The 14,712-nt window shown below is 43.0% G+C and overlaps 1 protein-coding gene across 5 annotated transcripts in view; it reads left to right on the top strand.

Moving 5' to 3' along the window:
- DNAH11 (dynein axonemal heavy chain 11) overlaps nucleotides 1-14,712 on the top strand; it is a 596,997-nt gene that overhangs the window by 306,725 nt on the left and 275,560 nt on the right. For all 5 annotated transcript variants that reach the window (XM_033930891.1, XM_033930892.1, XM_033930893.1 and 2 more), the window contains 3 exons: nucleotides 2,809-2,886; nucleotides 3,650-3,782; nucleotides 6,891-7,018. In XM_033930891.1, the coding sequence (XP_033786782.1) occupies nucleotides 2,809-2,886; nucleotides 3,650-3,782; nucleotides 6,891-7,018 (339 nt within the window). The remainder of the gene's footprint in view (nucleotides 1-2,808; nucleotides 2,887-3,649; nucleotides 3,783-6,890; nucleotides 7,019-14,712) is intronic.

The following is a 14,712-nucleotide window of genomic DNA, read 5'->3' as shown; positions in this document are numbered from 1 at the left end:
AGTTCAAAAAAGTGTGGGATGAACACAGAGGATCTAGAATCAGAAAATAATAGTAAATATTGAAGAACTAAGGTCAATACTGGGCAGACCTGCATGGTCTGTGTCTGTATATGGCCGTTTGGTTGAGGATGGGCTGGGGAGTACTTCAATGGTTGGGATGGTGTATATGGGTTGGAGTGAGCTTTGACGGAGACTTAAGTAGTTGGAACCCTAAGCACAGTATCAGGCAGAGCTTTGGATTCTTGCTCAGAAATATCTAAGAAGAAGAAAAAAAAATTTAATTTGAATCAGGTTGGGCAGTCATCTACTATGTTACTATGGATTAATCTGTTCCTGGGTCTCATAAACTCAAATTTTAACAGTAAATACACTGGATTATAAGGTAAAATATTAACAAATATTAAATACAGTACAGTATTTTCCTCACTGCACAACACAAAGGCCAAAATCATATGAGATGCTTTCACTACAACTTCTGACAATGAACTGAACGACGTATAGGTGGCCCAAACGCTGGGAAAACGTATGCACAAACACACACAAACAACGTGCAGAGCATTCAGATTCCAAAGCAGCGTTCGGATTCCGAAGCAAAATTTGCTCAAATTTTTCATTCGGATTTCAACTTGTTCGAGTACTGGGGTGTTCAGATTCCAAGGTATCACTGTATTTATTTTTCCCTGTTTTTTATTTTTGACAGGGAAAACTTTTGGCACATGGGGCAAGCTGTACAAAAATCAAATCACATTTTGCTGTACCCCCGGCCAAAAGAACGTACGCAACACCTGTCGAAGCATGATGTCGACTCCTTTATGCCCTAAAAGGGGATGATAATGGGCAGCCTATAAAAACAACCTTCCTAAATCCCATGGGACCATCAACTGCTCCTCCTGAACCCAGTCCCTCTCCACAATAAGCTCAGTAGCTGCGTCTATTTGAAATGTAGGCTAGCATTTTGCTGGTCTATATTTCAGGCATATATCAGGGCCTTATGGAGATGCCTAGGGCTGCTGAAGTTTACCCAAGGCCACTTCTGGGTGAAACCATGCCCACGCCCAGCATTGGGAGAGCTTAAGTGTCCCTAGGTGTCTCCCTGCACCCATGACAGACGCCTACAGTGTGGGTAGCCTGCCTCGAGTTGGTTTTTTTTTATATAGAAAAAGTGCATCCCGATTGGCTGGTTAGACAGTGGTAGAACACTTACCGCTGCCTATAATTGGGACTTCGTTTATAGAATCAACCCCTTAATGTGGTATTTTGATAAACAGTCAAACCATGGTTTACGAGTACCATGGTTTGCAAGTGTTTTGCAAGACGAGCAAAACATTTTCGCAAATTGTGACTCGCAAACTGAGCATTGACTCGATTTGCGAGTCCCCCCCACCTGTGAAGCAGCATCGCCCCTGCCCGCAAACGCCACCCCCCTTTCGAACTGGCATCCCCCGCCCGCCCTAACTGAAGGCTTACCCCCAATGTGGCACTGGCACGCAGCACCAACCCACAGGGGATGCTTGTGCTGGTGCCCGAAGATCCTGCCTCTTGCCAGAATGGGCTTTGAGCATCTGCGCAGGCTCAAGGCCTTCTGGCTCCCGCCTCTTTCTCAGAGAGAACGAGAGCCAGAAGGCCTTGAGCATGCGCAGATGCTCAAGGCCCAGTCCGGCAAACAGCACGATCTTCGGGCACCGGCACTGGCACCTCCTGTGGGTTGGTGCTACGTGCTGGTGCCATATTGGGAGTAAGCCTTCAGTTTGGGTGAGTGGGGGATGCCAGTTTGCGCAGGGGGGTGAGCGTTCGCAAGGGGGGGCAATGCTGATTCGCGGGGGGGGGTGGCGGTGTTTGCAGGGTGACGATGCTGGTTTGCGGGGGGTGGGGATGTGAAAGCACACCAGTGGCCTCGGGGGTGGGGAGGTCTTTTGGGGATGTGGAAGGGTGGAGCAGCACTGGTGGCCGGGGGGCATGGGAGGTGGAACCAATCAAGCAATTTTCCCTTACTTCCTATGGGGAAACTCGATTTGATGTATGAGTAATTTGGTTTACGAGCATGCTTCTGGAATGAATTGTGCTCGTAAACCAAGGTTCCACTGTATAGGTTGTTTTATTGAAATATTTATTAATTATACTTCAACAAGCATTCTTTAAAAATAATAAATATACTATAAAGTTATTTTGTTACAAATACCAAAATGTTGCACACTTAACTAGTAACTTTCCTTTTACTGATATTTAAATATAGCTTCTGATTTTAGGTTTTAACCAGATAAGGTGATACCTTTTTTATTGTACTAGCTTAATGTATTTTATATGATTAGCTTTCAAAACTAACACCGTCCTCAAATCAGAAACTAAATATTTTAACCAATAACACCAACAAAACACTCATGAAGCAAAAATGTTACATAGGTAATTTAATGGATAAATACTAGAAAAACACAATTTTTCTTCAAGTACTTTTTTCAATCCCTTTCTGGCTTTATCTTGTATTTTTTACTCTGTTTTTCTGCCTGCCTTTCCAGTGCTGACGATGCCTCAGTGACTCAAATGTACATATTTAATTCCACTGGAAAAGGTACCTGGCAATAGTACCTGCAGCATTGGAACACCAATAAACAATTTTTACCCACTCTAAGAACCATGAATTTGCTGGAAAATAAACATCTAAATTTACAAATTACAAACACAGAAGAATACTATCTTTACATATAAAGTAGCATTGTTTCCTACTGACCTGTATTGTTTAAGAGTGTGTTCTAGTGAAAGATTGTGCATTGGGGTCAGATATGAATATTATTACTCTGCTTAACCTGGCAGGTGGTTCAGCTGGACGAGCTCCTAGCAGTGCGACATTCTGTTTTTGTGGTCGGAAATGCAGGAACAGGAAAAAGTAAGGTATGTACTTTTTTCCGCCCCAATAAAATACTTTTTTTCATACCTTTTCCTGTTCTTTTGGGTCTCTAGTCCAAATCAGAACCAGTTCTAGGATTCTGGTTCCTTGAGCCCTCATTTGTAACTATTCATGAATTTTTCCCTCTGTAGTATCCTTCTCCCCATATGTAGTCTGGTCATAGCAGGGGACCATGCAACATGATAACTTCCAAAACCTTTGAATCATATGGTTATATACCCAATCCCTAAGGTGACTTGCTCCTCACCAGGGACTGTAAAGGCTACCAGAGAACAGAAGACTCAACTTTGAGATTGACGCAGAAATCTTTTACATGTCAGTGAATAGCACTGCCATTGAGCCATGAAGCCAGTTCTGTAATCTATTTTTTAAAGTGCATATGCTCACGCTTTGTCTTTTTCCCCCTAAAATCAACTTTTTCTTACTACATAGTAGAAAGTATATATGACCTTCTTTTAAAAAGAAAGAGATTGCTGTGCAATTTGTGTAAAGGAGAAAAAGCAGCAAATAAGGATCTGCTAATCTAAGAAGCTTAAAGATAAAACAGCTGAGAATGGTTTTTTTGTTTGTTTGTTTTTAATCTCTAAGCTTCTTAGGTTAACAGATCCTTATTTGCTGCTGTTTCTCCTTTATATACTGTAAATTGCACAGCAATCTCTCTTTTTTTTTTGCTTTAGATCCTTTTAATCGTTATTATTTTCCGCTCTTGGATTTGCTGACTAATACTCAGATCTTCATGCCTGACAGGTTCTGAGGACTCTGAACAGAACGTATATAAACATGAAGCAAAAATCTGTCTGGAATGATCTCAATCCAAAAGCAGTTACTACTGATGAACTGTATGGTTTTATACACCATGCTACTAGGGAATGGAAAGATGGTAAGTATATTGTGTTTGGTTTCTGACAATTCTATATTTTCCTACATTAATCTTTCACAGCATTCTTTGTGCTATAAACAGATAACATAAATATTCCGTGATGTGTTCGATTTAGGATAATAATACCAGTCACATTAAATTACATAGGGGTTAATATACAAATGTAGAGAATGACACGGGAACAGAATTTGTCCCCATCTCCGTGGTTAACTGCAGGAAACCATCCCCGTATCATTCTTTAAGGGAACAGGGAAGAATCAGAATTATGAATGGGCACAGCAAATGACCCTCAAGCCTTGCATTGAAGAATGCTGGTGTAGAAGGACTGAGGTTGAGATACATGGGATGGTTTCCCGCAGTTATCCATGGGGACAGGGGCAAATTCTGTCTCCCTGTCAAAATAGCGACTTAAATGGTCAGAAGAAGGCTCCTGGATGTTTAAATCATTGGTACTAACAGCTGTTATCCAGTGGCACTTAGCCACTTACTGCTGCTGAATATCCACAGGTGCCCTTTTATAGAATCAAGGTCTAACTTAATTATTTAACAAGCTTGATCGGCACTGATAACAATTGGCATTCCATAATTAGCTTAACTTAAATAAGTGCTAGGCATCTAACCTAAGGCACGTAAAAGAAAGTGGACATGGCTAGGGGTCGGACTGTGGACAGATCTTGGATGGATCTTGGGTGGTTTTTTTCATGTAGGTGCCTAAAGTGGACTTAGGCACCAGTATTTAGGGCAAGTACACATTGGCATAAATAGGAAGCACCTAAGGTTCAGGCAATTACGTCCACTTTAGGCACCGCTAGGCACAATTCTATGAACAGCCTTCCTGCCCCCAGCGAGAGAGGAGACAATATCCACATTAGGGTCAACGCCTGCTATATGCCATCCCTCCCCTCCCCCCCACACCTCTCATCCATAGAATGCTTCAGAAGACAAGACAGGACCAAGCAGCACAGATTCTCATAGCACCATACTAGCCAAGACAAAAGTGCCTGTCATCACAACTACCAATGATTGCTCAGACCTTATTACCCAGGACCAGGGACACACACCCCACCCCAACCTGGGAACTGGCCCTAGCAGCATGGATGTCAAAAGGCTGACTATCCCCCTTCCACATACCATCAGAGGTGATGGAGGTCATACTAGCAGCCAAACACCCATCAACAAGAAAGGACTATACACTCAAAGGGAAGAGGTTCCAGAATTGGTGCATCTCAGAAGGGAAAAACCTGAAATATGGAACTGTGCCAACCATCCTCTAATAACTACTCTCTACCTGTTCACCACAGGCCTCAGGACAACCTCCATAAAAAGTGCACCTGAGTGCCATTTTGGCCTTCCATAGCAACATATAAGATGGACCAATCTTGGCGAATGCACTGGTAAGCTTGTTGGGCTCCACAGGAATTTTTAGCACGATTTTTCTAGTGGCGATCATATTGGATTTTAAATTATCTTTTTTTTCTGAAGCCTTTGCCTCAAAACCAATCAAATTTTAACAAATATTGACAAGGATGGAATCCTCAGCATATGGTAACACCATTTCACGTGAACCTTGTGCGGGAGACTCGAGCTGAGCTCCATCCATGTCCTCCAGGGCTGGGGAACCACTGTGGGTCCAAGAAATGGGTAAAAAGTTCCATTTGGAGCCTGAAGTTCATGAAGACGTGAAGCGTAGATGTGTGGAGTCCAGGATTCATTTATCTCCCCTGCACAAGGATTCTCCCCAGAATTTGTAAATATTATGTTGAGAGCATTTTTAACAAGACCAGGGCAGGTGGCACAGCCTATGAGTACACTACCTTTAGCCCATGTAGTGTCTTCGCTTCCTGTAATTGCTTATGAAATAAGCAAGCCGAGCCCCATCTCCAGTGACCATTTGGAGCCAGACTGGCAGGATTGGTGGTCAGACTCCATGTCACTTTTATCTCAGGGCTCGGAGACAGTCCTGGAATAATCTGATTTCCTGTTTGGATCCGGTAGCCACGATACTTCTCTGGGCACTTGACCAGGGGGATGACCCTCTGATCTTCCGCCTCTTCATGTTGGTCTGTCCACCATTTTATAGCGAATGCTGTTAAAGAATTGAAGCTGTAGGCTCAGCCCTCCATCTCCTAGTTCATGGTCATGAGTGGCTCTAAAGCCCAGGCCTCCTTTTTTCCTGTGCATCTGGACATTACTGTCCTAGTTACAGAGCAGGGTCCTTAAGGATTGCTAAAGCCATGTCCAGACTCTATACTATGGCACCTGATTTACAGCAGCTGTTTAATCAGCCGAAGTATAAGGAAATCCTGTATTTCTCAGCCTCTGACTCCTTGGATGTTAGTGCATGTTGCACACAGCAGATTGGTTCTCTATTGCTGCTAGGTTTTTAATTCCTATTAATCAGTTTTTGGAAAGGTTTTTTATCTTTAGTCACCCTTCCTTTTGTTTTTTCCCTAAATGTTCTTTTTCTCTTACCAATTGTAGTTCTAGCCCTTCTTCCCTTCATTTCTGTTTGTCCACGTAACTAAAAAAAAAAAAATTGTCACTTCCCCGTTTTGTTTTTAATTGTTTTGTAACTTACTCTGATACATTATTTTGGTATTTCTCTGTACATCGCCTTGAAGGTTTGATTAGGCAGTATAAGAAATTTTTAAATAAACTTGAAACTTCATTGCTCTAATTTTTTTCTAAGTTAAAGAGCAGAACAGAATTGTATGATGTCTGTGGGGAAGTTTTCAGTATCCCTCCTTCTTTGTATTCTATTCCAATGGAACTTGGTTACTTTGGGACATAACTGAAGGGGGCACTCCACTGGTAATGTGGGAGGTGATGAAAGTATCACACTTCTGCAAAACTTTCACAGAAATAGATTGATCACCTAATGTATGAATTCCTGAGAAGATTAACAGAAAGAAGATTATCCAGGAAAGAACCTAATCTTTCTTTAAGCAATTTTACACAAACATGGGTATATTATGTGCTAAATTATGTATATATGGAACTGTGTAATTTCCTGGGATGTAATTATCAGTATTGCAAGTCTGTTTGTCTATTTTCATCTTTATTTCCTTATCTAAGCTTATTGTTTTCTATTGTATCCTGCATTCACAGGCCTTTTCTCATGTCTTCTAAGAGAGCAAGCTAATATAACCCACGATGGGCCAAAGTGGATTGTCCTCGATGGTGATATAGATCCTATGTGGATTGAGTCACTTAATACAGTGATGGATGACAACAAGGTGAGGAACCAAGAAGCAAACCCATTCATTTTATCTCTTTATTAACCATTAGGACCTTTTTCTCAGGTTACGTAAATACTAGCATCCGCTATAAAATGGTGGACAGACCAACTTGAAGAGGCAGCAGATCAGAGGGTCCTCCCCTTGATCAAGTGCCCAGAGAAGTATCGTGGCTACCATATCCAAACAGGAAACCAGTGTGGAACTCATCTAGAATGTGTCTGCGTTACCCTGGTTGCCTAGGGAGAAAGTGAATGTGCTTACATAAACAACAATTCAGCCACACTTATCCTCTCACCACCTCCTGAAAAAAAATATATAGAGAGAGATACACAGACACACATACATACATACATACATAACATAAGAACATAAGCAGTGCCTCCGCCGGGTCAGACCACAGGTCCATCCTGCCCAGCAGTCCGCTCCCGCGGCGGCCCAAACAGGTCACAACCTGTCTAAATCACCAGAAGGGGCCCCCATGCCACCTTGGTTTCCCTTCCTAGCCCTCCGGTCTTGCACATGCACGACCTGGGTTTCTATACTTATTTTCTGGTTAGCTTTCTCAATATCCCATGATCCCTTTATCCTTCAGGAATCCGTCCAGTCTCTGTTTGAATCCTTGTACCGTACTCTGCCTGATCACTTCCTCCGGTAGCGCATTCCAAGTGTCCACGACCCTTTGGGTGAAGAAAAACTTTCTTGCATTCGTTTTGAACCTATCTCCCTTCAGTTTCTCCGAATGCCCCCTCGTACCTGTTGTCCCCTTCAGCCTGAAGAATCTGTCCCTATCCACCCTCTCTATGCCCCTCATGATTTTGAAGGTCTCTTATCATATCACCCCTGAGCCTCCTCTTTTCCAGAGAGAAGAGCCCCAGCCTATCCAACCTCTCGGCGTATGGGCAGTGTTCCAGCCCTTTTACCAGTTTCGTTGCTCTCCTTTGGACTCTCTCAAGTATCGCCATGTCCTTCTTGAGGTGCGGCGACCAATACTGAACGCAGTATTCCAGATGTGGACGCATAGGCATAGCGAAAGTAGGTGGTGCCCCCCTGCGCCCTCCTCTCTACCCCCAGGACTTTTTCTCCAGGAACTTGTCCAAAGTTTTTTTTAAAACCAGCTAATTTAACAGCTCTTACCACAACCTCTGGCAACGCATTCCAGAGCTTAACTATTCTCTGAGTGAAAAAATATTTCCTCTTGTTGGTTTTAAAAGTTGCTCCTGCTGATGAAGATTTAAAGAGGTACATGGTGGGGTGAAGGGAGGGTGCGAGCAAGGCATGGGGGACAGAGATGTGCTGCTGGCTCCCTCACCTAGGCGGCACCTGGGACGATCTGTCCCCCTGCCCCTCCCTTACTATGCCACTGTACGTATATCATCTTTAGCTACCTTGTGGATTGAGAGGTAAGGAGCTCAACAAGGAAGTGCAGGAACCCCCACAAATACTCAGAAAAGTCACAGACTGATCTGAGCTAGAGGAGTACCAACACATAAAGTTTTGTTGGTGATGTCTTATACGGTTTGGCAGCATTCCCCTACTGTCTATGGAGAACCCATGTTACAAGTAAGCAATTTTGCTTTCTTACCCCAGGGATAAAACAATAACTTTCCTCATGTCTACTCTAATAATGGTTTGTGGATTTTACAACCAGAAAATTCTCCAAATCCTTTTTAAACACGGCTACATGAACAACTGCTTTTACCACATCCTCTGACAATATGTTCCAGAGCTTAACAATGCTTTTCAATATTTTCTTATATTTTAATGTGTTTCTAAAGTCTCTACGTAGCTTATATCAATCACAACTTATGTTTTTTCTTTTTCTTTTCCTTTTTTCTTTTGAAGGTAGCTTGTGACAAGGGAGTCCTATCTGTGAGGATGTATTGATCTTAGAGAAAACTAATGGCCTGATAGTCAGGATGCTTCTATCCAGACAAATAGTGCTGGTTGGCTGATAGTGCCTCTGAATATCTTACAGGTTGTTTCAGTGATACCTGGATAGTGCTAACCAGTTTGTAGGCAAAGTAGCTAATTATCTGGATAGCAGCAATATGCAGCCATCCTGTGTTCTTTGGGTAGTTATCAGAGAGATTTTGGATATCTGAGTAATACTGCTGGTCACTGCTTCATCTGGATATTCAGTGTTAGCCACTATCCATATGTTGGTGTGGAATATTTGCTGCAGCCAGTATTTACAAAAAAAAAAAAAAAAAAAAAATCACCCCAAAACCCAAAACTGACCACAGCAACTGAATATCAACGCACAAGTTACTTGTAGCAGAATACAAGTTCTCAAATGTTCAACTCCCCTTTGGAGTTGTCTCCTAAATTAGCTTTTCAAAGACTGAGGAAGTTCTGTATTACAACACAAGATAGGAGCCAGTAAACATGTGCAGTTGGTCTCACAAAGGCTTCCAGAACTTTCCCAGGTGGAGAGATTGTATTTGCTATATGGACTTCATCAGATGATGTGAGGATTGCATTCTGCTGTCCTTGGAGAGCTTCTACTATAGACAAATAACTTGGTTTTAATTCATATTGCTTCAGAGTAGGTGTTAATGCTCCATGAATCTAAATATAGGTTACTAGTCTTTAAACCCGTTACATTAACGGATGCTAGAGTAGATGTCTGTCTATCTGGGGGGGGGGTTTCTTTGTCTCTCTCTCTCCTTGCACACTGCCTGTCTGTCTGTAATTTTTTCTGTCTGTGTCCTTAGTGCCCCCTTCTCATGTCCTTAGTACCCCTTCTTACGTCCTCAGTACCCCAGTACCTCCTTCCTGTGTCCATAATGCCCCTAGTGCCTCCTTTCCATGTCCTTAGTGCCCCCAGTGCCTCTATACTGTGTCCTTAGTGCCCCCAGTGCCTCCGTACTGTGTCCTCAGTGCCGTCAGTGCCTCCTTCCCGTGTCCTTAGTGCCCCCAGTGCCTCTGTCCTGCTTAGTGCCCTCAGTGCATCCTATGTCCTTAGTGCCCCCAGTGCCTCCTTCCTATGTCCCCATCATTATCTTCCAGACTTTGTCCCACCCCCACCCCCGATGCCATCCTGCCTGCCTCCCATCCACCTGAGCAGCATGCTTCCATTTAGCCCCCCCTCGATGCCAGTCTGCCTGCCTGCCTCCCATCCCCCTGAGCAGCATGTTTCCATTGAAACCCCCCCACCCCCCTCTCGATGCCAGCCTGCCTGCCTCCCAACCCCCTGAACAGCATGTTTCCATTTAATAATAATAATAACTTTATTCTTATATACCGCCAACAATCTTGCGACTTCTAGGCGGTTTACAATAAAGAGAAGTGGTCTACAATAAAGAGAAACTGTAAATACAATAAAGAGAAACTGTAAATACAATAAAGAGAAACTGTACATACAGCGAATTAAAGGGTATAGCATTGTACATCTGGTAATTCCAACATTAATAATATTAACAACAGTTTGTGTGCTGCAAGACCAGGAAGTGCCATGCTGCTAACACAAAATTTAGAAATATTCCATGAATTGAATGGTGTGTTCATGGTTAGTGATTAGGGTTGGGGTTTATAATTTACAGGGTCGGGTATGTGGTGGTATTATGAGGGGGGCTGATGTTCTGGTTCGCTACCTAGGTATTTCAAGAACAGGTAGGTTTTTAGGTGTTTCCTGAATTCGCCATAGTTGTTTGTGTGTGCAATTAGTTTTTCTAAGTCTTTGCCCCATGTGGCTGCCTGGTACGATAGCAGTTGTTGATGGTATCTCTTATATTTACACCCTCTAGCCGGAGGGGAGACAAATTTCAGGTGTGTTTTTCTTTTATGTCTGTTGGTTGGGAATGAGAAGAGGTCTGTAATATATTTAGGGGCTAGACCATTTAATACCTTGAAGCAGAGACATCCTAGCTTGAACTTCGTGCGTGCCTTCGGAGTCTGTAGGAAGGGGTTATATGGTCGGACTTCTTCAACCCGAGAATCATCCTGACTGCTGCGTTTTGTATCAGTTGTAGTCTTTGCATTTGCTTCTGGGGGATTGTCAGATGGGTGATGTTGCAATAATCTAGGTGGCTTAGTATTAGGGATTGTACTAGGATTCTGAAGGCTGAAGTCCATTAAGGTGGAAGTACACCTTAATGGACCTAAGTTTCCAGAGAGTGAAAAACCCTCTTTTGATTAGGGAGTCTATATGGTCTTTCATGGTTAGTTCTTGGTCTAGTATTACTCCTAGAATCTTCATCGTTGGTTGAATAGGGTAGTTAAGATTGTTAATGTGTAGTGATTTTGTCGTGTTATGTACGTGTGGCGAGGCTATAAAGAATTTAGTTTTCTCTGCATTTAGCTTTAACTTGAAATCTGTGGTCCATTGTTCCATCATGTTTAGCGCTTCAGTTGCTGTGGGGGTGACTTCGGAGGGCGAGGTAGTAAACGGGATAATGATTGTGAAGTCGTCTGCATAACTAAATACTTTTACGCCTCGCTGTGTCAGCTGCGTACCCAGTGAAGCTATGTAGACGTTGAAGAGGAGTGGGGATAGTGGGGACCCCTGTGGTACGCCTGATGGGTTTCTCCATATTTTGGAGAGGTTACAATTGAAGCGTACTTGATAGGTGCGGGTCGTAAGGAATCCTCGAAACCAGTCCAGCACCTCGCCTCCGATGCCGATTGCGTCTAAGCATTGTAGTAATTTTTTGTGATCCACCAAGTCGAAGGCCGAGCTCATGTCGAATTGCATGACTAAAGCTTTGTGGCCCTTGCTGAATAAGTTGCGTATGTAATCTAGGATCGCTGCAATCACCGTCTCCGTACTAAACAGCGGTCTGAAGCCTGACTGGGTTTCATGTAGCAACGAGAACTGATCCAGGTAGTTCATCAATTGGGTTTGTACCAAACCTTCCATTATTTTTACGAAAAATGGGATGGATGCTACTGGTCTATAGTTAGTTACTGATGTTAGGGGTAGTTTACGGCTTTTTGGAATTGGGGTGATTATGATGTGACCATTTTTTGATAGGAATTTTCCGTTTTTGAGATTATTAGACAAGTGAGTCCATAGTGTTATTTTAAAGTCTAAAGGGGCTGCTTTCATTATGTTGGGAGGACAGGGGTCTAGGATGCAGTTTGATTTAGTGTATTTGTTATAGAGTTTTATGAAGTTATTCCATTCTAGGTCCTGAAAGGAGTTCCAAAACATGTCAGCTGGTGTTTCATTTTCGTGTATGTTGGCTATTTGCTGTTCATCTGTGTTGTTTGTTGGGCAGTTGTTCCTTAGGTTCACAATTTTTGAGTCTAAGTGTTGTGCTAGATCGTCTGCTGTTGGAGGTTTTTTGTCGTGCGGGGATTGACTGTGGTGTGTGGTGTCAAATAAATTTTTTACTAGATTGAACAATTCAGGAGTGTTAGTTCCTTTTGGACTTGTATTGGATATGTGTATTATGGATGAGTAGAATGTTTTCCTTTTTTCTTTTATCAGTTGTTTGTATTCCTTTATGTTTGATCTCCAATTGTTCCTGTCGGATATATCGTCTGATTTGTTCCAGATCCTTTCTAGTCGTCGTATTGATTGTTTCATTTTTAGTAATTCGAAGTCGAACCAGTTGTTATATTTATTTGAGCGGTTTGTTCTGTTTCGTTTAGGAGCTATTTTGTCTAAGATGGATGTGCTTGTTTTTGACCACTGTTCCCAGAATTCACCCTCTTCGTTTGTTTCCTCTAGCGCTTCGTAGTGGGCCCAGTATTCCTCTGGATTAATGTGGCCCCTTGTGAGATGTTCTTTTCTTGTCTTTGGGTGAGTTTTTTCTTTTGGTTGGTTCCAGATTAAATTGAAGTAATAGGTGAAATGGTCGGACCAGATGTCGTGGATCCAGATGCCATTCGATATGGAAATAGCGGGGTTTAGGATTTCTTTAGAGGACATAGTTACCAAATCTAGCTGGTGACCTTTTTCATGGGTTTGTGTGGATGAAGGGGGAATGAAGTTGAGTGAGGATAGGAAGTTTTTAAACTCTTTTGCGTCAGGATTGTCCTCATTTTCTAAGTGTAGGTTTACGTCTCCTGCTATAATATTGTAAGATGGAGTGATTGAGTTATGTAGGATGAATTCATAGAGGTCTTCTTTGGCCTTTGACCAGCATTTTGGCGGTACATAAAATAGGATACAAGAGAGATATTCTTCTAGGTCTTTGTTGCTAATTTTGCATGCTAGTGTTTCCAGTTGGTTGGTTATCTTGGAGTCTACTAATTTAAGTTCGAGTTCTTCCTTGTGAATGACTGCTAGTCCTCCCACTCTACGGTCTTCCCGATTTAACATGTGGATTTTGTAGTTATCTGGTATTAGGTCATTTAGTATTGGATCCTCTTCGGACAGTAACCATGTTTCCGTTAGAAAGGCAGGCTAGCTTCTTGCATTCAATCCAGTCTTTGATTAAGAAAGCTTTGTTCCTTACTGATCTGGTGTTGAGGTAGGTGCAGGGAATGGAGGTAGTTGTGATAGGTGTGGTGGGAGTATTGCTTTTGATGAGCTTTATCTCTCTTGGTCTTTTTTTGAAGGTACGGCGGGGTCTATTGTTACTTGTGATTATTTTAATATGATTTACTCTTTCTACCTGTTGGTTAATTAGGTGCCTAATGGGTGTGTCAGGTTCGTGAGCTGAGTGAGGCTTTAGATGGAGTGATATAACATTTTTAACGTTATTACATAGCAAATATATCAGTAGGATTTAACTCCCCCCCAATGCCAGTCTGCCTGCCTGCCTCCCATCCCCCTGAGCAGCATGTTTCCATTAACTCCCCCCCCCAATGCCAGCCTGCCTGCCTGCCTCCCATCTCCCTGAGCAGCATGTTTCCATTGAAAACCCCTAACCCACCCCTATGGCAGCCTGCCTGTCTGCCTCCCGTCCCCCTGAGCTGCATGTTTCCATTGAAACCCCCCCCTCTCGATGCCAGCCTGCCTGCCTGCCTCCCATCCCCCTGAGCAGCATGTTTTTAAACCCCCCCCCACGTAGACCCTACCCGGCACACCAGAAACCCCCGTTGACCCTCCCAGCTGACCTTCCCACCGCTAGATGGCCGACAAACCTCGCAGCTCTAGCAGCATCCCAGGCACAGTAAACACGCTGCTTCGCGGTCTTCTACTGGCCTAATTTCCTCTACCGCGTCTCTGATGATGTCATCAGGAATGCGGCAGAGGAAATTAGGCCAGTAGAAGACCGCAAAGCAGTGTGTTTATTGTGCCTGGGACGCTGCGAGGTTTGTCAGCCGTCTAGCGGTAGGAGGGTCGGCTGGGAGGGTCAACGGGGGTTTCTGGTGTGCCGGGTAATAATAATAATAATAATTTTATTCTTATATACCGCCATACCTGGAGAGTTCTAGGCGGTTTACATCAATTACAGTAATATCTGCGTTGACACGCAGATTTACAACAATTTATCAGATATAAACAATTTATCTGATTTATCAAATATAAACAATTTATCTGATTTATCAGATAAAAACCAATGTTAAAGCAGATTTACAGCAGTTTATCAGATATAGACAATTTATCAGATATAAGTAGTTTATCGGATATAAACAAGTGTTAACCAAACTTGACAGGGGATGGCGGGTGGTGGGAAGATAGGGAGAGGGAAACAATTCGAGGGAGGAGAAGAGCGGGGGGAGGGCGTGGGAGTGAGTAGTAATGTAAGTGGGGGGGGGGTTGTTAGGGGTCTTGTTTGCCGAATAGGTAGGTTTTG

Source organism: Geotrypetes seraphini, chromosome 2, assembly GCF_902459505.1.
Source record: "Geotrypetes seraphini chromosome 2, aGeoSer1.1, whole genome shotgun sequence".
In the NCBI taxonomy this organism is placed as follows: domain Eukaryota; kingdom Metazoa; phylum Chordata; class Amphibia; order Gymnophiona; family Dermophiidae; genus Geotrypetes; species Geotrypetes seraphini.
This window is presented reverse-complemented; position numbering and strand designations above follow the sequence as displayed.